This window comes from Accipiter gentilis, chromosome 16, assembly GCF_929443795.1.
Source record: "Accipiter gentilis chromosome 16, bAccGen1.1, whole genome shotgun sequence".
Lineage (NCBI taxonomy): Eukaryota > Metazoa > Chordata > Aves > Accipitriformes > Accipitridae > Astur > Astur gentilis.
The window spans coordinates 14,459,081-14,484,029 of NC_064895.1; the positions used below are offsets into that span (position 1 = coordinate 14,459,081).

Below are 24,949 nucleotides of genomic sequence, written 5' to 3' on the forward strand. Positions count from 1 at the left end.
CTGTGCAGTGACTGCTGCCCTCCCCAGCCAGAGACCACAGGAATGGTCTTGCTGCTCTGAAGGAAGGCAAAGTGAGACACAGCGTAGGTCCAGTGGATCCCGTTGTGCAAGGGCTGCGCATGGCCTTAGGCTGATCTGCAAGTAGGATGTGTGGTGATCGGTTCGCGCGAGACACTGTGCCTTTGTGTTGGGGACGTGGTCCTAGGACACACTGGAATCCCTTTGCCTACTGTGTCTTGGGCAGAACATTGAATTTATTTAGCCAAGGTCAAGAAAAACTGTATCCAACTGTATTCCCTGGAAAGAAGCTCATTGCAGCTTAACCTGTGTTGTAGGCTCCAAACTCTGTATTCTGTACAAACACAGTAATCCAAAATCAAAAGCACCCTGACAATTTTAAGGTGAATATAACATTAAAATTAGAGGCTTTTGCCTACTAGTGCTAGAAAAAAGCTAAAGTTTTTATCTCAATAGAGAAGGAAATACCCAATGGACTTGGATTACTGAGTAATGTCTTTGTCCTCTGGGTACAAAAATATAATGGAGCATAAATATGAGGAGGTGAATTCAGTTTACTTGTCTTCTATTGAAATGAAAGCTATATGAAGCAAGGTGATCAGACTCAAATAGTCCCAAGTCTGTCTGTGTAGGGTCTTGTCCAGAAGAACATACAAGACTTTGCATGATGGGGAGATCTGTTACACGGCCATTACAGTCTTAACCATGCTTGTGTTCGCTGGGGACTGGCCAGGGCTTACAGTGTGCTAATACCCATCCGAGTTGCTTGCCATTACCTATGGCCACCCCAGACATTGTTGATGTGTACCTAAGTATCATTCCTTTTCAACTGCTTTGCAGTGAGTCAGAAGAGGCTTTACAAGGTGACATTTCATCCAGAGCTGCTGCATATGTAGCCTTTGGACTAATCAAAATTGCTGGTGCTTTTTGTGTGACAAATTGCACAGCGTCCAAGATAAACTGAGGAGAAGAGATCTGGGTATGCAAGCCTTCATTTAAAATAGGCATCTTTCATCTCGCTGACAGCGAGGTTCCTGCAGCACTTTGATTGCCCTTTAATTATGCCTATTTTTCCTGGTTTGTTTGAAAGGCAGATCTTGTTAGAAAAAGGTGCTGTGTGGAAAGAACTTGGCTGTCTCTGCTGCCCTTCCTTGAGGGCACACAGCAGAGCTGCTGGATTAATTTTTTTCCCCCCCTGCATTATTAAAAGGGAAGATTGTTTCTTGTAGATTTGAATGCAGGCATGTTGTGTTTCTCCCAAGTTAGGCAAGGAGGGATGCGAGTGGTCAGGTTGTTAAAGCAGATCGGCAAGTCGTGAGGTCTGGCTTCCTCCCACATTGACTTCCACCATGATCCTGGAGGAGGTGCATTAATCCTTCTGCCTTCAGTCTTCCATTGCATGCGGCTGAGCTGCTGCTCATCTGCCCCAAAAGCTGCAGAAAACTCAACGTTGGTGTTGGGGTGGAGGAGGTTCTGTAGCGTGTTGGGGTGAATGTCAGATGTGGAGGGTTAGCAGCTCATACCAGCTCACAGGTTTCATGCTGTTTGGTGTTTTATCTGAAACCCTGCTATTGCAGAGCCATTTTTCTCAAGGACAATCTCTGCTTTCATTAATAATAATAAAAAAAGGCATGAAAAAAAAATCAGTGAAAAGGAAAATAAAGCCTGGCTTTGGCTGGAGAGAAAAGCCTGGAAATATGATTCAAATATAGACTAAAGGCTTAACTGCCAAGCAAGCGAAATAACTCGAACAGGTTTCTAATCCTTTTAGAAATCTCGGTTTTAAAGAAAATCTGCGTAACTTTTGAGGGCTTGACTCATGTTTGTAAGTGCTCGGGCTTGACAGTGCTCTATTTTTAAGTGCTGTCTTTATATTGAATCTTGGGAGGAGAGATGAAAATGTTTTTTTTAAAAGTAACAACAAATCTTAATATAGCTGAGAATGCGGAACTGCCCTTAGAAAAATAGGTTGGACACATGAAAAGGAATCTTGCTCAGCAGGCTGAAGACGCAGAGCGACTTCTGCGGTTACGTTTTTCTTTCTTCTGGCAATTTTGGGGTGGGGATGTAGCTGGCGCAGTCACTTGGCCTTATGTTTCTTTTCGAACACAAGTCAAATCTTCCTGAACAAAAAGCACCTGGCTTGAAATTGTTTTATCCCAAACTGGAAGAGCTGTTCGCTAAACTCTGTGTTTTTGTGGAACTTGAGGCAACCTGAAGTTGCTCAAAAATAGGAGTCACAGGATGGGTAGGGAGAAGTAGATGATCCTTTTGAACTCAAATGGCTTTGTACAAACAGAAGACAGGCTGGCTTTCTGTTGCTTCAGAGAGGTGATGAGGTTTTAGTTGTCATCTCCTGCCCAGAGTCCTGAAGACTTAAACGGCATGAAAATGAAGTCAGCTGCTTAAAGCCAAGGCTAATCAAATGAGGAGACTCTAAAGTAGGAGGATCATCTTTGTTATCTGACAGGCAATTCCAAATTCCCATGGGATGCCCATGCAGCTCTGCTGCCGTAGTGTGCACCTCTTGTTCCAAGACCAGTGCTTCTACTTTCAGCCCAGCATGCTGCATGGGCTTTGCGTGGCTGGTAAGCCATGAAAACTGAAAACATAGACCTGAATTGTCCGGTATAAAAGTGACACCACTTGCGAGAGAACTGGTGGCCAATGCTGCACATTCACACTGCTGGACACCAGCAGAGTCAAACTCAAACAAGGGATTTCATAGAAATTTTGAGGCAGGTGGACCTGCTGGCGTGGCTGCTTGGGTATGTTCTCTTGAAGAATGCAGTCATTTCTTCATACAGATGTGAGAGTTGTGTGTGAATGTTCCATATGGGTAAATAAATACAAAATTAAAATTTAAAATGTAAAAATATGCAAACACGAGAGCTGAGGCTCTTTTTTAAAAAACAAAACCCCTGCTCAGGGAACACGATTGTTCAGGCTGTGCATACGTCTGATTACCTAGCTCTGAAGTGGGTGAAAGCAGCTCTACAAACTCCTTGAAGCTTTCCCCCGGGGTGTGCCAGTGCTGCAAGCAAAATGCCCTTGTAAAGCTGAAGGTAGCAAAAAGGGAAGTGGGTGGATAAAAGCTGACAAAGCCATCATTTGGGTTAGTCTGAGGAAGGCTGAGAAGAGGTTATTTTAAAATTATTTTCCTGGCTGCAATTTGGGATGTATTTAAAGTTTCAAAAAAAGTCCTGGAACAGCACAGGGTTTGGGATGCTGAGACACAGGCTGGAAGGTGAGCATGCACTGAGTGCTGGCTCGCCTTCGGTGCTGCTGTCCCTGGCTTGGGCCGCTGCAGAACAGGCAGCGCAGCTTGGGAGGGGCTGGGGCTCAGGCTCTGCTAGCTTGCCATGCTGGTGCGAGGGAGATGTTGTTTCATGCATCTCAATGTCTCTTTGCACAAGCAGGACTCGGCGGCGGTGTTGCCAGCTCTGTGGGATGGTGTGTGTGCGCAGGGGAAGGGGTAGGGACTGTTCACTGAGCTGGTGCGCTGGCAGCTGTCTCTCCGCTCTGGGGCAGCTGGTGCTCGCAGGAGCTGCAAGAAGTTGCATGTGAATCTTGAATATTCAGACAAGTTATTACAAGAGAAGACCCTTATCTATCCTATTTCCCCCTGCTCTGGCTTTTTATACTACTGTGTTATATGGGGGGGGGAGCTTATATCCTTAATCTGGTGATAGTTATTACATTTCCATTTCCCCTCTTTTGTTAAAACTAGAAGAGTACCTTGCAGAACCTGTACGAAGAAGCCCACGATAAGCACTTTGCAAAACCACAAATCTAACCCAAACCCTTAAGCTTTTCAAAACCTACCTTGAGACTTTGCAACACCGGGACAGCTCCGGGAGGTGGCACTAACTCACTGCAGAGACTGTCAAATGGGTGCTTCATGGTAGTAGTGCAATAAGTAAGTGATCAAGTAGTGGGATAGTGCTCATGCAAAATGTCTGGCAACGTGCTTCTGGCTCCCAAGGCTTTGATTATTTTTTAAAGCAGTGGGTTCCCAGCCTTTATTCTTGAGGCAGAGAGGAGAGGAGCCATTGCAGGTCTTGGTAGGTCGTAAACTAGTAATTAATCATTGCAGCTTCTTCTGAGACATGCCAATAATGAGGATTGTGCCTAGCGAAGAGCCTAGCACACAGCAAGCCCATGTTCTGGATACAGAGTAGTCTGGTCTATTTGTTCATATCCACACAAGGATATTTCTTCCTTCTGTTAAGCAGCATTGGACCTTTTCTCTGGTTGTGGGGGTTTTTAGGCAATTATGAAAATGAAGTTAGATATGTTCAAAACCACTCTTAATTCATTTTTCCCATAATGCAATTATTTTACTAGAATAATGAAAATATTACTCTTTCCCTTTTGATCTGAACACTAACAGGGTGTTGTAGGTCTTACTGGGGAATATTCAAAACAATGTTCGTCTTTTTAAGTGTAAAGCCCAGAAACTCTTTCACTGAAATAATGGCATTATTCCTGTGTTTAAAGAAACATGTTGCGTAATATTTTTAAAAAGCTTTTAATATCAATTACAAAAAAACAACAACAAAAAAACCCCAAGTAGTTTCAAGCATAAGCTGTGCTCACAGCAGCTTATGTAAAACTCACAGAAAGCTTTGTTTTAACTTGCCCAAAGTAATATAAATTTTTTTGAAGCATGGTTATGTTCTTACCAAGATGGTAAAACACTGGGCAGTGAGGACTGGGTGTAGGAGGATTTGTGTTGCTAAAAGTTTGATGGTAACACTTGAGGTCTCTTGGGTGGAAATATCTGGGAAAGGTGGGTGGAGCCTTCATAAAGTTTGCAGAGTTTGTTGAAATTCATTCTGGACAAAGTGGCTTCGTCGCCTTTAATGGCTTATGTAGGGAATTAAGAATGTTGTACTGTTTCTTGGGGATTTTACCTGATCTCTCAGAAGAAAGACGGTCCTGCTTGTAGTGTCAAGGAACAGCATTTAGATCTTGGCACTTACCAAGCAGTCCCTTGCTCAGCGGCTAGCCAGGAGTCTGAGTGTCACTACTGATGGATGCTGCTTTCCTCTTCTGCAGGTTTTCATTTCTGTGAATTGCCTCAGCACGGATTTCTCCTCTCAGAAGGGAGTTAAAGGCCTGCCCCTGAATCTTCAGATTGACACCTACAGCTACAATAACAGGAGTAATAAACCTGTCCACAGAGCCTATTGCCAAATTAAAGTCTTCTGTGACAAGGTAAGGTTGGGTCAATGTGCCAGTGACCCTTTGGGAGAGGCTGTTCCACAGCTTAGCAGCCACCGCCTCCCCCACCCCCCCGCCCAGTTCTGCCTCTTGCTATTTTGGCTTACTGAAAACTCCTGTCCCTGTTCAGCCTTTGCAAGGAAAAAAATTCAACCCCTTCTACTTGGCTCTTAGATGTTATGATGACCTCAGATAAATTTGCTGCTCTGAAAATGCCAGAGCACTGGGAAGTGTTCCTGAGCATTGACTTTGGGGAAAGGTCAGTCAGTGGCAGAAGTCTGACTGTCAGTACTCCAGACACTGGAAAGTCCTACAGAGTGCCTTCAAGTAGGAGAAATCATTGCAACTGATTGGAGCAAGTGGAGGCTTGTCTTTTTGCCCAAGCTATGTTGTGCTGGTCCTTTTAAATTTCTTCGTGCGTTCTTACTGCATTTGTTATAAACAAAAAAAAAACCCGAACCCAATTACTTGCACATCTCATGAACAGAAAATGTTGCTGTTTTCATTGTACTGCTGTGAGATACAGCAGTATAATGAAGCCCATTTACAAGCTGGGTGGGTGCTGTAATTTGACTGCTCTGCCTAATGCATTTAGCGCACAGAGAATTAACACCTTTCCCAAAGCCACTGTTCACCAGAAGCTGTGAAGAAAACATAGCAGGAGCTGAGCTGAAAGCAGTTGTAAAAGCTTAACTGAGTTTGCAAAGAAAAGACATTTCCCAGTCTTTGTAACTTGTACCTGCCCGAACAGTCTTTTGAAGGACCCAAGCAAGTCATGTGCAATGTTGCTATTTCCAGGGTGACCGAGATCTTTCTAGGCTGGGATAAATGCTGCCTGCTCTTCCCCAGTCCTTTTGATTGCTGTGAACCACACCAACTTCCTATTTTGCTAGCATTCTATTTGATTAGGGCCTCTCATTCTTTGCAGCTGGACTCCGTCTTCATAGCATGGATGCTTTGCAAGTGATATCTCAGAAACCTCTCTGTGCAGCTGCAGGTCTGAGACAGGCTCGTGACCCTCACCTGCTAGCTTTGTACCAGTTAGATACCGTGTGGTCTTGCCTTGTTGTCATCCCCCAGGACACTGCTGCAAAGATTAATCTGTGCCATTGCTCTGTCTCCACTGTCCTCCCAAAATATATGGAGCCCTTTACAGTCTGCCTCTGCTGTAGCTTTCCATTGACCCATCCTGCTACATTTTATTGTCCATCTATATGCTTTTAAATAGGTCCCTCTGCTATCCTGCATGGTTGGGAGAAGCTGCCTGTAGCTGCCTGACAGTGTAAAGCTACTTAGTCATCCTCCTTCAAGTGCCTGCTGAGATGGCTCCTGTTGTGATGATTGCTGCAAAGAATTTACCAGGGAATTAACAAATGCACTCCAGAGCTATCTTAAAGGCTTGCCAGTAAGCCTAAGAGGCTTGGGTCTCATGGGCTTTCTTCAGGTCTTTCTCTTTTCTTTTCTTTTTTCTTTTCCTTTTCTTCCTCTAAAATGAGACTGAGGCAAGTGTGTCATCTAAAGCTCTTTCATTATCTGGGAGTCTTGTATGTTCTCGACCTGTATTCTCTACAATACCAGTGAGTATATACTTGCTGCAGGGAAGGGGGGCATCTTTTACTCATAAGTTGTCCAGTCAATTACTGATACTGTGCTAAAATTCCTGACAGGCTTTTGCCACTGCTAATAAGACAAATTGGTTAATAAAAGGGCAGTCATGTAGTCAGTACATAGCTTGAAGGAAACCATTTGAGTCTATACCATAAATTTTAGCAAATCTATTGGTGCAGTAATGCCAGTGTATCTTATTTTCCTTTGGGATTTTGACCTTTCCTCCTGCTTTGTTCCTCCAGATACTTTGCAAATTGGAGCTAAATTAAAAGGGGAGGGAGGGAAGGAGAAAAGATTACTTTTCTGTAATCTGACTGTTGTTCGTTCTGTGAACATGCAGCCAATGTGAGGTTGGTGCCTGATGATTCTGCAATTTACATTTACAGAAATGGTGTTGAAGTTTGCTGCCTTTCAGATCTGGGCTGGGTCCGGCAATGAGAGCTGGGGACAGAGGCTGACAAGCTGAATACTGTTTGTCACCACATTGAATCAAACTGTGTCTTCAAACACTTGAGGCACTGGGCAAGTGCTCCTGTGAGCAGACCTGTGTCCTTACAGCTGCAGGTACTCAGTTGTAGACCCCAACGCTGGCCACCTTCTCCAGGCTTCTGTAAGAGCATTGGCATTTCAGAAGGAGCACCCATTTTCTGCCCTGCTTTGAATCTTAGGTAATCAGTCAGCTGGTCTTAATGTTTACAGGACCATCGTTACTATAGTATCCACACATATTGCAGTACTTAATGTGTTTGTCCTCATGTGGCCACTCTTACCTGTAGAGGTGCTGTTATCCATGTTTTCTCTGTGGAGGGCCAAGTCTATACTGTGGAGGTCTGATGCTGTGGCCACCCAGCAGGGACAACTCTGCATAGGTCCCCTCCATTCCTTTGTCTGTTAAGGCTGTGCTTGCATTGCACACCTGAACTGACTTTGAACCCAGACACTGGCATGGCAGTCCTCTGCTGTCTCTTTTTTGTGTGTACAAATCGATAGATATGCTATGGAAGGTCAAATAGTTTAGTTAATGTTGTGTGGTGGCCTTTGCACGGGAAAGGAGTGAAAGAGGAGGGTTCCCATGCTTGGGGTGGAAGGGAAAGCTGCTGATACTTGTTTCTAGTTTTTGGCTGCTGCCTCTGAGACCAAGTTTCTTCATGTGTTTCTGTCTTCCCCTTTGTGCTCTCTCTGTGGAAAAGGGAGTTCACAGGTGCACAGGATGTTTGGATTTCATCTAATACTATGCGGTTTCAAGACCTCGGTAAAGCAGAATGGGCTTAATGGTGTAATCCTGTGGCATGTTACAGCACAAGCTTCATTCAGGCTTGGCCCAGCAATATTTGGGTTGTGTGGGGATGAGGGTGACCTGTCCCGGAGGAAGACGACCTTCTCTTCTGTAAATGGTGCCTCAGCTAAGCATCCACATGGGGAAGACTAACTACAAGACTTCACAGGCTATAGCTAGTGTTGTTCTCTGGGACCTGCTGTTATTCTTGTAGCGATGGGCACTGCTGTGGGAAGGTTTTTATGGGGTGGTAGGAGCAAGTGGGGGTTAGATGCTGCTGGAAGGAGAGAGGTGGTGCAAGGTGGCTGGAGGCAGCATTGATGTGGATGGGCAGCAACACAGAGACTGTTACTTCTGTTGCATGATCAAAGGATGGTTTGCTTGGGAAGGGACCTTTAAAGATCATCTAGTTCCAACCCCCTCTGCCATGGGCAGGGACATCTTCCGCTAGACCAGGTTGCTCAAAGCCCCATCCAACCTGGCCTTGAACCCTTCCAGGGATGGGGCATCCACAACTTCTCTGGGCAACCTGTTCCCATGTCTCGCCACCCTCATCATAAAAAAATTTCTGCCTTACGTCCAGCCTAAACCTACCTTCTTTCAGTTTAAAATAGTTGCCCCTTGTCCTGTCACTACAGGTGCTGGTAAAAAGTCCCTCTCCATCTTTCTTGTAAGTCCCCTTTAAGTACTGAAAGGATGCAATATGGTCTCCCCAGAGGCTTCTCTTCTCCAGGCTGAACAACCCCAACTCTCAGTGTGTCCTCATAGGAGAGGTGTTCCATCCCTCTGATCATTTTTGTGCCCTCCTCCGGACCTGCTCCAACAGGTCCATGTCCTTCTTATGTTGGAGGCCCCAGAGCTGAATGCAGTACTCCAGGTGAGACTGGAGTAGAGGGGGAGAATCACCTCCCTTGACCTGCTGGCCATGCTTCTTTTGATACAGCCCAGAATGCGATGGGCTTTCTGGGCTGCAAGGGCACGTTGCCAGCTCGTGTCCAATTTTTTGTCCACCAGTATCCCCTGGCAGCTCAGCTGCTGGGGCCACAGGGTAGAGGAAGACCTGAATGGCTCGTGGGCTGTGTGCCAGAGCTGCATCTAGCACGAGAGGGTGTGCAGAGAGGGTACGAGGAGCAGCCCTCTGTCTTTGGAGCACATCCAACTGATGCAGCCTGCACACGGAAGCAGGGAGTCCCGTGGCATTATGAAGTGTCCAGATCCCAGCGTGTCATGACTCGGATGTCGCATCCTCTCCCTGCATCTCTATTGCTTATCAGACACATCACAGCTCTCTGTGGGAGGGAGGGATGACAGCTCTCCCCAAAATGCTGCTTCCCTTTCTCAGCCCAAGAATCTGTTACACAACTCGAGACTTTGAGGGAAAGAACATCAAAAAAACCCCAGCCCTGCAGCCTTTAACACAGAGACAAGAGTGTGAAATCCTGCTTTTCAGACTGTAGGCCATTCTCTAGAGATGCAGTTTGGAAAACCTCTTTGGTACAAGCTTTATTTCATAATTGCAGAATACAGGATTCCCAGTGTTTTTTCTTCAAAAGTATCTGGTCCTGGCTGTCGCTGAGCTCCACTGGCAAGGCAGAAAAGCCTGTTATCAAGACATGGCTTGTTTTTTTTGTTTGTTTTTTTTTGTTGTTGGTGTTTTTTTGTTTTTTTTTTTTGTGGGATTTGAGATGTTTTTACCTGGGCCCCTGTAGCCTGGAACAAGTTGACTTTCAAGCAGAACTCTGTAGGTATGGGAGAGCAGAGGTTTTCTCAAAATGTGTGCTCTTGAATGGATTGGCACTTTCTCCACGAGGAAGCAGGTACTGTTCTCTCTAGCACAGTGTTTGAGTAGCAGAACTTTATTATTTCCATGTGAAAGGTAGAAGACAGGGCTGGAGCCAAATCTGATCTTTCTGCTGTCAAGCTGAAATGTTGTGACTATTCTGGTAAGGGAAGTCACAGAGGAATGCAGGTCCAGCTGTGCTGAGGTTTAGGTGGGATGTCTTCACTGTAGTGGGCTGTATCAGCTTTACAGGGTCAACCAAAGCTGGCAATGGCTGTGCCTTTCATAGTAATTTCTTCTCTTTTTAACAGCAGCTGCCTGAAGCTGCTTGTGTCACTGCTGTTAGGTGGGAGAAAAGGTGATATATGTTAATGCACATCAAATAGCTAGGCTAGCTTTCCTTTTTATTGCTAGTGCAGATGTGCCCACTGCTACCTAGCAGGCGTAGGACGGTGAGGTTGGGAGTGCTGTTCCTCTTTTTCTATGCTGTGGGTTAGGCACCTTTTCCCACCTCATTGCCACATGCTTTTTGACATCGTTTGCCATAACTAATCCAGTCTTCCTCTAGCACCTGTGCAAGGATGTGGGTGTGTTTTGGCAGCTTTGCAGGGGTGGGAGTGAGAAATAATGGCTTCCTGTGGCCAGATAACTGTTACCTCTTAACTGGCTTTGCTTGAAGGTGTTGGGAGACAGGCAGAACTTGTGTATACCAGTTGGGGCAATGATCTGGTGGTAGCACCGGGATTGAGTGTTGGGGATCTGCTGTGGGTTTACCACCTTATGCAACTGGCAGTGTGACATTCCTGCCTTAACCTACAGTCACTTGGGAGGTCTAGGCAGAGCTGGAGGAATGAACATGATTCCAGTACAAACCTTCCTTCTTTCTCTCCATCATAGCTGCCTGCACCTTGCAGAAAATATAGTTCTCTCCCCAATGCTGCTTGGTTTGGAGGGCCAGGAACTGTGGCAAGAACCTGGTTAGGTATCTGTGGATTCCCCCATAGCCTGGCCATGATAAAAAAAGAAGTAACGCCTACTTTACAATTACGCACATCTTCAGCTTGAGATCATTGAAGGCTGGTATAACTGCTGCCAGCTCCATATGCAACATGCTGGAAAGTATCTTGCACTTGGTGATCCAAGTGTGGCTTGATTTTTATAGATAAGGATTTAATGATGATCTAGTGAACTCTTAAACAGAGGGAACTTGCAAGTTTTTACTGCTTTAAACACTTCAGATGTATTTTGTCTCACACTTCATACAGTTGTTATAGCTGTGGGTATCTTTTGTCATCATATCCCCATCTGACTTGAAAGAAAAGCAAGTGTTTGCATCTTGGATGTGGTTGTTGGATTTCATTCGATGACAGGACTTGAAAGTGAACGCTGGGCAGATCTCAAAGGTGGCACACACTGGCAGATCTGCAGGTCGGGTACTGTGGAGCTGACCTCCACAAACAGCTCTGGAAGAATCGGTGTTCCTGCCTCTGCAGCTGAAGAACAACCCCCAAAACTAAAAATACCTTCTCTCTCTCTTTCTTCCCCCTTCCTCTTAATCTCTTGTCTGGCAGGGAGCAGAGAGGAAGATCAGGGATGAAGAACGAAAGCAAAGCAAAAGAAAAGGCAAGTGCACTGACCCCAGCTCTCAGTTGAATGCCTGTAAGTAGAATATTCCATCGGTATTTTAAATATTAGATCTCATTTTGGTTACAAATAACTTGTGCGGTAGAACTCTCCTAAGTCAATTTTTATCCCCTATGGAATAGTGTTTGTTTTAAGCAGTTGCTTATGAAGCCATTAATTGTGTTTTGCAATGTGCTGAGCCGCTTAGGACTTCACATCTACCTAGTTCTTACTGTCCAAAACAGGGTCCTCCTATGTTTTCAATTGGGTGTGGTCTTTAGCAGTTGAAATGACAGTGTGAGTATGTGATTTTGGGGCACTGCTGGAGCCCCTGCAGCTCTGTGTAGCAGCAAGTACTGGAGCTGTTCCCAGTGTTTCCCGCTTGATCCTAAATGTAGGCTTTAACTTGCGTTAAAAATGCATTTATAACTGTGCAGCAAGGTGGTGGCAGCCTTGGGACTGAGCCTACAGCCTCCCAGTCTTACATTCACTCTTCTAGAGCAAAGTGATCCTTAGTAAATAATTTCAGTAGAAGTTGTGAAGGATATGAAGGCCTCAGCACTCGTGGTATGTAAAAGCTGTGGAGCTTCTTCTGGCTGAGCATCTTTCCTTTAACTGCTGCAGATGACTGCAACAGATCCTGTGTTTGAATGACTAGTTATTCACCAACAGAGCTGCTTAGAGGAACGTGTATCTCCCTGTTCTTCCTTTGCACAGGGCCAGTGCATGTTCTTCCTGGCTCTGCTCGGTGTGCTTGTGGGAGCTGTGCTATTAACAGTCCAACTGGTTCAACAAGCGCGCACCTCACAGCTTGCTGGGCAGGATTTTCCTGACGCAGCAGGTAGAGGCTGCTGGAGCAGCTTCAGAAGAAGATTATGCTGCGAGAGAACCCATTTGCTCAAGGGCAGTTGCAGAAAGGGCTGGGTTTTTGTGTTTTTTTTCCCCAAAGTACATGGTGAAAGGCAAGTTTAGCACACTGTTAGCATTTCACAAATGTCGTAGCCCCAATGGCTCCCAAAAGATTACTGCTTGCAGCCCTTTGTGTAATGGCTGGAAAGTGCAGTTTCAATACAGATTTCCAGGATCTTACGATTTTACAAAAGCTGCTTTCCAGTGTGAATTTCCTAGGCTTGGGCTTAGCCTGATGTGACCTTTATTTTCCTGGAAAGTACAATCCATTGCTGTTTAGTTCTTGTGTGGGAAGTTTTTGATTGCTCTAAGCCATAAGCTATTATACCTACCTCCAGAATTACAAATGACACATGCACGTGGACTCATCAACAGCAGAAATAGTTTGTGACTTCTGGACAAAGTTATTTTTTTACAGGGATTGAGCAATCTTTAAAAAATCAGTTTTGCAAGGGGGGAAAAAGTGTATTTTCCCCTTGGAACATGAGAAGTGAAGTGTTCTGCTTGCAGCTGGTTTGACCCAAAATCGAAATGTTTCCACTTGGTAAAATGAGGGGAAGTCTTCAGCTGGGGTCAGTTTGACATGAACATGTCTGAAGTGCAGTTTAAGGCACCTCTTGCCTCACTCTCTCCCAAACAGGTCTTTGTGGGTGAAGTCTGTCCACTTGGTCGCTTGTGTCACATCAGCTGGTGTGTCATGAGAACCCAAGTGCTCTGTGGGAGATGGTGCTGGTCTCAGTGGGGGATGAACCAGGGTCTGGCAGCTTGAGGTGACCAGGATGAACAATGAGATGAACAAAAATGTAAAATTCAAAAGTGTGGAATCGAAATGTATCTCTAAATGGAGCATCTTGCAAGAAACAGTATTTTTACCACCTCTGTAGTGTGATAGTGCTTCTGTGGTGTTTTCTGTTGGGGAGGTTCCCAACTGGAACCATGTCGGTTGCAGATTGTCTCTGTCTTCTTTCTGCCTTCCTGATTGGGAAGTCAGCAACCTTTTCAGGGAATGGATAGGGAGAAGAGGACACTCAGACTAGCTTTTGCCCTCTGTTTGGATGGTTTGCTTGATATGTGGAAGACCTGTGTTTCTCTGCTGGGGTGAGTGGCCTGGCCATTCTCCAGCCCAGTTTAATATCTGAATAAAGTCAAGCAGCTCACTTGAAGAGATGGAGCAAACTGCTACTCCTCTGTGAAATGAGGTGTTCCTCAGGGTCCAGGCCCTCATCTGAGAGGTAGACAACCCAGCCTCAAACTCTTCTACCACAGGAGCTTCTCTGTTTGACCCTGACTATAGAGTACCCTTGTTCAGCAGCATATGTGCCTCTTCAGTGATGTAGGAAAGCCACAGCCTCATCAGTGTCTTCACTATCCTCTATTCCAATCTTTGGTCTCTGCAGTTTCTGATGTCAAAGTGCCAATGCTTCCCTCACACAAACGTACGGACATCACCATCTTCAAGCCCTTCATGGATCTAGACACTCAGCCAGTCCTTTTCATTCCTGATGTTCACTTTGCAAATCTTCAGCGTGGTGCTCACGTAAGTAAAGCTCGTGGGTGTGGGGATGAGGAGGGCTATGGGGTATATTTGCAAAAAGCCTAGGATGCTGTGTGTATGTATATACACATGAAATGCCAGACTATCTGCACTGAGGCTGTAAACAAATACAGGCTGAGTCTCACATGAGCAAGAAAACATTGTTCCTTAGTCGCGTCAGCTGGAGCTAACTGGGGATGTTCTATGAATAAATAATTTGCCTATGAACTCCCATTTCCGTGAACCTGAAACGATGTTTTGGAAGTGCCTCCAGCCAAGAGTTCATTGAATGAACTGCAGGCTGTTTTTCTCTTGTAAAATCCATTGGTTTCCTGCTGTGCTGCTGTAGACCTCAGGCTCCTCCAGCCTGCTGCTGCAGGGTGAAGAGCTGTTCTATGGCACTGGCAAGTGTGTCAGCTCTGTGATCTGCTGCCAGAGTGCCCTGCCTCAGCGTTCCTGGAAAGTCCCAGCTGACAGGAAGGGAAAAAATTAAGAGTGCAACCAAGTTTCAAAATCTTGGAACTTTCCTGTGCTGGGAATTCTGCCATGCTCTAACAGAATCTAAACCTTACTTTTTAAGACATTGCCTACACTCTTAACAGGGATGGAGAATAAACTTGTATCTGTAACACTGACTTTTCCGCATGTTTTTCTATGAAGGCTCTAGCGCTGAGCTCTGTCAGAAGACTCTATGCCAGTCCAGATAGAAAGCTGGTTAGCTCTTGTGTGTTCCTGTCTGTCTCATTTGAGATCCTTTGATTTCTCTTTATGAAAAGAGGTAAAGGTGATGCTTACTGGCTTTTGGAAGATTAAGCCAAAGTGTCGTTTGATACAGGGTTAAAAGATAATAAGAGGAAGTTAATTCTAGCTCTGGATAAAATTTTCACAACCCTAAGCGCAAGTATTATTTGTATATTAAAATGAAGGCCAATGTTTATTGCTTGGACCAAAGCATCTTACTTCTAATAGCATAGCCGTGGCTGGCTCCCCACTTGACAGCCTTACTTTCCCGTCTTGTGCTGATGTGCTTATGAGTGAGTTAGAGGGGTGAGCTATCTGCCTGTCCCTTGCAGCTCTGGCCATGAGCTCAGCGGTTCCTTCTGCTTTAACTTGATGTTGTTCGACCTCTGCTCACGCTGGATGCAGCAGGATTGTTGTTCCATGCCAGTGACTCTTTAATGCAAACAAAGCTATTGCTAAGTTGCTATTAACAGATAGCACTGAGAGGGATGGGGAGAGCGTTGCTTAGCAAGACCATATCAGCTAATGGGTCTGTCCTTATGCAACTTTGTTTTGTAGCGCTCAGAGCCCTTTGTAGAGTTTTCCGAGGACTGAGTGCCACATACGGTTCTCACTAGCTAGCTAACTGAGCATGTGTTTTTCGGTGTGTATGTCAAGAAAATCTCCCCTTTGTTTTAAAAGGTCCTTCCTGTTGCTTCAGAAGAACTGGAGGGTGAAAGGTAAGAGCTGTGCTACTTCAGCCTACTGAAGTCTTGCCCTCAGACAGAGGGGTAAGTCCCTGTAATTGTACCGTTGCTAACTTTTTGCCTTGTCAATGACAGCTCCAACCTGAAGAGAGGAGCCTATATTGGTGAAGAGGACTTTATTGCTACTCCAAATAAGATGGCCAGAATAGAAGAGCCAAAAAGAGGTATTATTTTCTTCTTTCAGAGACTAAATTATTGGAGTATTTGTCAATCATAATAGAGAGATGCATCTGAGGTTAAAAAATTGTTTTAATTTATTTTGGAGTATACTTTAGCCTCATTTGTCTGGCTTTGAGTAGTAATAGAAAGAGTTTGTATATCGGGATGTAGTTCAGCTCTGCAAATCTTTTAGAGTGTCAGGATTTCTGGGGTATTCTGCCAACTCGGACACTAATTGGCTCTGAACCTGTAAGGAAAGAGACTCAGAGGAGGTGAGCAGTTTACCAATCTCCTTGGTGGATTGGTGGAGAGAATTCATCACATAATCCACTACAAAATACTTTGGACATCTTCTCTAAGACTATAAACAATGAATGCCAAGAAAATGGGCTGTTCACTGCTGAGAGCCAAACTGAGAGAATATTCTGCTTATTTTTAACCTGTTGTCAACCTTTGCAATTCGATGTGGGATTGGATGTTGTTGTGGAAGGAGATGAGAGGTCCCTTTGGAGATGGTGTAGAGGACTACCTGCCTGATGAGAGTCATGTGGAAGGACCACGACAAAGCTTAAAGGATTAAAAAAGGAGGATTAAACTTGTGATGAGGCAAAGGTTAAGTCTAGCAAATCTGACCTTAATGTAGCCTTGCTTCTGTAGTCTGGATAAACTAGTAAGGAAGGATGGATTTTATAAAAGGAAATTAGGCTTGGTTTTTCTTGTTGCTATATGCCATAAAACGAGACCCATGGGATTCTCTCTCCTTTGGCTGGTATGTCATCCAACCTGTGCTGTAAGTGAGAGTGTGTGTGCTGTCTTCATTTTTAAATCTACAGTCCTTTTTCTAAACCTGCCTTTAGCAGAGGAAATCATCAAGGTGCTGTGCTGTCCTGAGTTCACCTTGTTCAATTAGATGTGTCAGTAATTGTTCTGTGTTGCAGGTGTGTCAAAGCTGTGGCTGATAAACCCTTGTAAACAATCCAGGCTGCAATACCTAGTCATTAGAAGATGGATTAAAGACAGTAAAGCTGTTGAAGTCCAAGCTTTCTTGCTCTCATGGCTTATTCCTCAGCCTTAATGCAGTTTTTAATGAGGCTGACGTTACATACAGTGACTCTCTGCTAGCTTGAGAAGGCTAGGGATGCTTACCTAATTGGGTTTCTTATTCTTTTGTTCTCCTCCTAGAAGGAGACTAAGTCTGCATTGTGTGTCAGCTGGGGTGGTATGAGTATTACTGAAATATGGCAAGGAAGAGAGATGAGACAGCATAAAAGGAGCAGAGGACTGTACAAATAAATTATTTAAAAATGAGGAGGTGTCTAGGATGGCTTCACCTGCTGTGGTAGCATCTGTCAAATCATTTTATTGTGCAATGTCTTATGGCAGATGACCTGTGAGATACAGATTCCCAAGAGTCTTAAAGCTGTGTTTTGCATTCCACCTTTCTGTGTTTCAAATATAACCTTTTTTTCTTTTCAAATAATAGAGAAAATAGCAAATAGCGAAAAATTTAGAAGTATTTTGACAATAAAGATATTTGAGCATGCAGTATTTCTGTGTGCAAAAAGTATGTTTTGAGCTAACCTAGCTATGCATGTGTTTGATGCAGTCTTCAATGTATATTGAATGTATGTATATCTCTCCGTGAGATCCTCAATGTATATTACTCTGTACTTAGCCACTGTCATACACAGATCATTTTTGAGGAGCAATTATGCAGTAAATTCCTCTCGCTGATTTGCTTTTCAGTGTTGCTGTATGTCAGAAAAGAGTCAGAGGAAGTCTTTGATGCAATAATGTTAAAGACGCCTTCTCTGAAAGGCCTAATGGAAGCGGTAAGTAATAAGGCTCTCTTATAGTCCTTTCCTCCAGTTTGAGAAAAAAGTGAGTGTAGTCCCTGGCTATCCAGTCCTTATACACTGGACAGTCAGAGGAGCTAGAGTCTCAGTCACAGGTTGTCCCCATATTCCTGTTCTTGTGGATAAGAAATGCCTCACATCTCTGGGGTTTGGGTGTAAGAAAGTGTTTCTCAGCCTTTGTGAAAATCCAGGTGTGTCAAGCTTGATGACTGGATATCCAACATAGTCCCAAAATGATAGATGCTTCTGGAGAGAGAGCCTTCTAGGCTCACTTCTTGTGCGGGCTCTGCTTTGGCCAAGCTGCAGAAGCAGCTGTGTAGGTCCTTTCCTACTACATTCCTACTTTTTTTTTTTTTTTTTTTTTTTGTCAAAAAATGGTCAACAGACTCCCGCTGTGGATGTCTCATGTCAGAAAGGGTATTTTAATTAGAAGATGGAGTGATTTCCAGCATGTGTTCAGTAGCTTGGGTTTATTTCAGCCTTTCAAAGCCTTGTTTGGGGCATCCCCTCCCCCTTTATAACCTGCTTATGAAGAGCTCTAAGTCCCGGCTTCTGAGCGTGCTTGAAGAGTTTTATATATCTGTGCACACGTCCATGCTCTCTGGTACTTGACTTCCAAAGTAGCCTTCCACTGCCCCTGCTGCTGCACTGCTGCAAAGGAAATACAGAGTTTAACTCCAAGGAATGGTGTAATGTTTGGCACAAGCTCAAAACTGACGTTTCTGGCTGTCTCCTTCTGTGACTAATGCCTTGTCAATGCCCAGAGGACGGAGGCTTTGGGGCTGTACAGCCAGGTCTTGCTGTTAGCTTTGGGACCCAGAGATGGTTCTGTAACCTGAAGCTCACTCCTGGCTGTGGAGCTTTGCCAGTGCAGGCAGGCTGGACATGCAGGCTAATGGGGAGGGCGATTGAAGGCTATGAAGTCCTCCCTTATCCCATGGTCTTGAAGTGAAGCTGCACCTTTGTTGTTTCACTTTTGGTTTCTTAAAGCAAGGAACCAAGAGCTCACAACTGTAGCTTGGAGGAAGCCCCCTGTGCCTTTGCACCCTGAAAACAGCATATTGGTTTGGTACTTGCTGTCGGTGTGATAAAGTAATTTGCCAAAGTAAACCAGGTTTAGGTTACTGAACTCTTGACATTCTGAAGGCTTGTATGGTGAATTGCCAGGGCTAGTGGCTGTGGTTTCACGCTGAGGTCACCCTGCTAGGCAAGGGGGACGTTTCTGATCAGCTCGTGTCCTTAGCAGCAGAGGTCTTTGCTCTGTTGCTATTTTCTTCCTGCACCAGCCACTTGGATGACTAGTTTTCACCTTATACCTTTGACACTGAACTTAAAAATGGGTTTTGATATGCTAAGGGAACAGAAAGCCAAGAAAGAACAAGAGCCAAAGTGTGGTGTGTCTTTTGGATGCATGGGCTTTTTGGTGTGGGGGTAGGGGGTTGCTGTATGAGAAGTCAGTGGCCAGGTTTAGAACATGATTCCAATTTTTTTGCACAGAAGTTGGCAAACTGCAGAGGAGGGTTTCTCATCTGTAGGCTTATGCTATAGTTCAGGATTTAGTATTGCCTTTATAGGGTAGAGCAGTTGTTTTCATCTGCAGACCTTTTTTTGTTCCTTTCTGTAAAATAGTAAGTGGAAGACAATGCCAGCAGTCTCCTTGCTTCACCAATACTTGCTTTCTTTTGTTCTAGATATCTGACAAGTATGATGTTCCTTTTGACAAAATAGGAAAAATCTTCAAAAAATGTAAAAAAGGGTGAGTATGTACCTGTGCAGTGACTGTCTGAGAATATGAACTCCTTTTTTCAAGCCTGCAGGGAAATCTGCTTTATAATGCCTCCATGCACTGCACATACACAAATGCCATTCACAGATGCTTGTGTTTGTGTGTGCATGCAACATACTAATCCTATTCCAATGTCATTCATAGAGTGGAAGGCTGGAAGGGTCCTATAGAAATATGTAGTCTGACTTCCTGGTTAAATACAAGTAACAGGACCTCTCTGAGTTAATTGCTATTTGAGCTAGAGTTGATCGTGTCAGAGGAAGAAGGGTTCAGTTTGTTTAAAGAGTCCCAGTGACAAAGAACCTCCTTTAACCCATGTTAAATTGTTCCAGTGGTACTTGCTATGTCCACATTTGGGTACAATTACTACACCTGCTTGTCCTTTTATGTGCTAAACTGAAGAGAGCTTTACTTGTGAAGTACCTGTTCCCACAAAGGCCATGCTCCACAGTCCTCTTATTTTGTATCATAAATGGTCGAGTCCCTGCACATGTCTGTTTTTGGTTTTCCTTTTAATCTCTCAGTAGTTTTCTTGGGTTTTTTTCTCTAAAGTCACTTCGGTGTCTTAGCCCCTTCCCCAAACCCCCTCTGGCTGGAAAAATACATCCTTTCATCACTTTTGGAATGTAGTTTCAAGGCTTGTGCTTTCATAGCAGAATTAATCCACCAGAACAACTGGAAGAGGCTTGAATTGATGATAGCTAAACCACTGGCTGTGAGACAAACCAGTTCAGAACCCCAGGGTTGCCCATGCATCTGGAGCTTCAGAAGGATTTCTGCCAGTTCCGAGATCTCCCTCCCTCCCTGGTCCAGGACCCAAGACTTAACCCTTTTGTTCAGGTACTAGAAGCACGGCTACAAGCCTTGATGGCAGGTTTGGGTAGGAACAGCTAAATCTGCTATAGGAAGCAATGGGTCAGAGATGATAGGTGAGCAGGCATCTTGCATTACCTCTGGGCAGCCCAGACTTTCTGGGACTTGAGGGCGCCTTTGCTGTCTTTAGCATTTAGTAGTGTAATATTTCCCTGACTTACTTTATTTTTCCAGAATTCTGGTCAACATGGATGATAACATTGTGAAACACTATTCTAACGAAGATACCTTCCAGTTGCAGATTGAAGAAGTTGGAGGATCTTACAAGCTCACTCTCACTGAGATCTAAGATCATGGATCCTCTGTGGATTTTAAAGGTCTCAAGTGTACATTTTTCTCATAATTTAGGCAAAACACTAATCGCCTTCTCCAGAAGAAAGCCAGGTGTTGACTTGTTCTGGGGAACAGAGCAGTGGTTTTGCTTAATACTGTTACTGTTCTTTCCAAAGAACGTTGCAATGCTCATGACCTTATTTGCACTTGAAATGAGTGAACAAAGATCTGCGATTAGCGAGTGTGTATAAAACACTAGTAAAAAAGAGAGGGGAAAACTCCTGGAAGGTGGCCTTTTAGAGTGATGATATCTTATTTATCTATTCAATATCCATGTTGGAGCCCGTTATCAGCTAATACCATTTTCTTGGGCTGTTTTCTGCTAGGTAGAGCTGCAAAACTACTAATTGATACTAGTAGGAATTGCGTGCAGGTTGGAGAAAAGTCTTTATAATGTTTACTCTTGAACCAGGGCAGACTTGTTGAAATCACTTGTGTCATTTGGGACGGGGACGTAAAACTGCCTTGCTTATGAAGAACTCGCCTTAGTAACTGTGTGAACTCTCATCAGATGAAGCTACATTGTATATAAGTGCAATATTTTTTTGAAGGTTTGTAAATGTGTACATACAAGTGATATATAATATATATAAAATATGGTGTTCTGTATATACCGTGAATATATGCAATGAAGCCCATCTAAAAGGATGCCATATACAGAGAAAACAGATATTTAATGTAGCTATTTAAAAACAGACAAACCCTTAACACGCACCAAAGGTGAGCACACGTTTGTACTTTCATAGAAGGCACAAGAGACCTGCTTGTTCAACATGGATCTTCCTGCATGGAAGGAAAAAGGTACCAGCTCACTCCTAAATCCTCCTGCACAGCCAGGCGACAGCAGTCCTGGCTTCTCCTATGAACTGCCAGTTTGACCCCTGAAACAGCTGCGTACGGCTGCCCTGGGAGGTGATTTGGGTTGAGTCTGAGAGCTGGGTCCCAAGAGGAGCTGAGCAGATGCAGTTTCCTTGAAATCTTACTTCTGGGGCTCAGGAAGAAGGTGTCCTGGAGGGTGGATTTTTTTCCTGTAGTAGTGTACTTGCGGGCAGCATCCAGCTGAGCCTTAACAGCAGTTCAGGCTGGATGAACCCACGGGTCGGAGCCAGCTTGCAAGGTCCTACTTAGGATGTCAATGACTTGGAAGTGCACAAGCAAGGCTTTTGAGAGAGGAAGGTGGCAACCCGGCGCAGCAGGCCAAATGTTAGTGGCGACTAGGGGGCTGCAAGCAGGTTAAGCTTTCCTGGTGTTATGTACATCGTTGGGCATTGACCCGCTGCTGAAGTGGAGAGACTAAATGGGCAGCTGGTAGCAGGCATCCTGAGCCTAGCCCCAGCTAGGGGTGCCAGACACCTCCAGAAAATACTGCTCTGCAGTAGATTGTACAGTATTTACTCATCACGTGTATGTGCTTATGAAGGAAGGGCACCCTCTGGTTAGTAGGAAGTGAGAGGGAAACTAAAATAGCAGCACTTGGCTGTAAGGCAAAAACCTGCATTACAGGGTGAGCAGATGAGTGTGGGTACCAGGTCCAGTGTCACTTAGTGCTTTTGCTAGGGATCTGGATAATGAAAGAGAGGTTTATAATGTTTTCAGACAGCACAAAGCTGGAAAGAGCTGCACGTGCCTCACCTAGGATGTGAAGGTCAATCTGGATAGGCTGGAGAAATAGCCTGGAAAAGTAGGATGTGATTCTACTTAATGGTTAGCGATTCTACTGAAGGGTTAACGAATTGTAACCAAATGTTGTTCAGCTGTGTCATGCTGCTGTTTGGAAGAGGGAGGCAAATGCCATGTTAAGTTGATAAACAGGAGCATGGCCTGCAAGAAATAGGAGACCTGCCTTTTGCTCTACTTGGCATTGCTGAGGCGTCTGCTGGAGCGCTGTGCCCTTCCAGCAGAGCCCAGTCCTATCGGATGTCCCCAAGAGCTCAGACTGCCCGCCCAGTCCTTCAGCCAGAGCTTGTGGCTTCTGAGGAGGAAGGGCTGGATGAGTTGCCTGGTGAGGGGTCATCTTCAGAAGGGAAGGTTGAGGGGAGCAGCCTCCCAACACGTGGGAGCATTCTCCCGGTCCATCACAAGCACAATGAGAAGTAGTGGGCGTAAATTGCAGAAATTCAGGTTAGGTGTTGAGGTGGCTTTTTCTAGTGAGAAGAGCAAGTTGCCCAGGGAGGCATTGGAGTTTGGCATCAGAGGTCTTCAGAGCCAGGCTGGGCAAAGGTATCTCTGGACTCTAACAGCTATAGTTGATTTTCCCTTGGTGCTGAGACTAGGTGACCGCTTGAAGTCCCTCCCCACCATATTTTTTTAATGATTTATATGAAATGCAGTATTTTGGGATTTGTGTTTGGACCAATCTTGAGCTGGTTCATAGACTGCTCCATTACCCCCTCCCTCCTCTTCCTCCATTGACGGGCCCCACGGAGTATTGCCAATGCTCTGGGTGCTGCGTGCTCCCCTCTTTGCTCTGTGGCCAGGGTCGAGCAAACTCCGCATGGATGCATCCACGACTGTGGGTGTGTGGATGGAGCCCGTGGGCTTGAAGCCAGAGTGCAGTATGGCACTGAAGAGACTTGGCCGACACATGCCACCCCGTACAGGAATCCACCGCCTGCAGAGCAGCCACGGGACTCATACCCAGCCAACACCAACCTGCTGCTTGGGCTTCCCTTCATCAGTCACGGGAATAATGTTACTATGGCAAGGGAATTTTTTTAAAACCTGATATATAGAATACGTATATATATTTACACATTTTTATTGAAAATTGAAGTTTTATTACAGAAACTCAGTCTAGGGTCAGGGAAGTAGATTTAGAGTCTCCATAGAGGTAAGATTGACATGAATGTTATTTCTTTTTACTGCTTAATGAAGTATGTGAACTAAATCTGACGATTGTTTTCCACTATAACATATACTGGGACACGGGTCTTTTAACAGTAGCAGCAATGTCTTGTATGTTTTATGAAACCATTTTTTTGTTTGCCTGCTGTTTTTTAATTGAAAATGTATTTTAAACCAAGCTATTAAATTTTATATGTTCATTTCTAATGATGAGTTTTTTCTATAGTAAAAGCATCTGCTCTTACCCCTTTATTTTTCCATTGACAGGGAATCTATAAAACAAAACCCCAGTGATCATTTTCTAGTTTCTCTTTTCTTCTTTGCAGAAGAAAATAATCCCAATGCCAGCCTTGCTGTTATTCCACATAAGAAATGCTTAGTTCCGTTCTCATTCCCTCCTTGATTTCAACTGACTTCATTCACTTTTGGTGCGGGGAAGCTGTGTAGCATTTTGTTTCCGTGGGACCCTTTCCTTTGGCAGTAAACCAAAACCAAACAACCATTGGTAAGCTCAGATGTGTGGTGGGTTGGTGATGCCTGATGGTCTTTGCTGGAGGTTGAACAAAAGCATCAGGGGCATTGCTGCCTTCTATGCCCCGTGCAGGGGTGGATGGGGTCTCCCGTGCCTGGAGGGGGGAGCTGTGGGCTCATCCCTGGCTGCCAGGTCCAAGGTGCTTTGTGTAATCACCAGCCCGTGATTGCAGCAGGTGTCTTTCCAGGAGGAGCTGGTCATAACTGGCACTTCCCAGGAGGTGCAGGGGACCACCGGTGAAGCTGCAAGCATTGACTTTCCTGAGATGAAAACACTCAGATATAGTCCATGCTAGATCTCCAGAAGAATCTTAACGCTTCTGTTGCTTTAGCATCTGGAGAGGTGTTCACCTCTTTTTCACTGTCAGAAAAATGCCTCGACAAGCTTTTGCTTTAGCTGGCTCCCCAGTCCTTGCAGTGGCTGCAGGGTGCTGCTATGGGGCAGCTTCTGTGCCTGCACCTTCCCAACTGCTGGGTGTGTGTCGGCATGCCCAGGGCTCAGTGAGGAGCAGCACGGGTGGCAGAAGATTTCTGGGCTAGAAGGTGGCCAGTAATGCTTTTTACTTATTTCTAGTTCTTATATGGGCTGCGCTTGCAGAGTTTGTGTCTCGGATGTAGGAAGATGCTGCAGGATGTCACCCAGCAAGTCCTGGAGTGCACTGGGTGATGAAAAAGTGCTGGGGGATGCTGAGTATCATCTCCACCTGAGTCAGTGCCCGCTGAAATTTTGAGCAGGGTTTAGCCCCCGTACAGTCGGTTTGCAGTGTGGTGGCCATCTCCCAGCAAACCTCGGCATGAGGGTGGATCTGCTGTTGGGCCAGCTGCGAAATGGCTGTTACCCCCTCTCCTCTGGGCACGCGATACCTTCGTCTTCCTAAGCCTTTATGCGGTGTGTGCCTGTGTGCGCCTGCGCCAGCCCTCCCACCACCTCCTGCCACCCTGTTGGCTCTTTTCTATTCAAGTGAATTTAAAGTGTGTTTTTAAGCAGGTCTTATCTGCAGCAGAGCATCAGTGGATGAAAGGTGAACTCCCAAAGATGAAGCTTTGAACTCCCAAGCCAGGCAGCCTTACAGGGAGATCCGTGCTACTTCCCTGGGGAGTGGCTC

At 45.0% G+C, this 24,949-nt stretch overlaps 1 protein-coding gene across 2 annotated transcripts in view; it reads left to right on the forward strand.

Annotated features, from left to right (window-relative positions):
* GRHL1 (grainyhead like transcription factor 1) overlaps positions 1-20,666 on the forward strand; it is a 41,061-nt gene extending 20,395 nt beyond the window's left edge. For both annotated transcript variants that reach the window (XM_049818492.1, XM_049818491.1), the window contains exons 9-16: positions 5,080-5,238; positions 11,480-11,567; positions 13,838-13,977; positions 15,397-15,434; positions 15,537-15,625; positions 17,367-17,452; positions 19,168-19,232; positions 20,310-20,666. In XM_049818492.1, coding sequence (XP_049674449.1) covers positions 5,080-5,238; positions 11,480-11,567; positions 13,838-13,977; positions 15,397-15,434; positions 15,537-15,625; positions 17,367-17,452; positions 19,168-19,232; positions 20,310-20,424 — 780 coding nt within the window. In that variant the 3' untranslated portion in view covers positions 20,425-20,666. The remainder of the gene's footprint in view (positions 1-5,079; positions 5,239-11,479; positions 11,568-13,837; positions 13,978-15,396; positions 15,435-15,536; positions 15,626-17,366; positions 17,453-19,167; positions 19,233-20,309) is intronic.
* Positions 20,667-24,949: the final 4,283 nt, after the last annotated feature.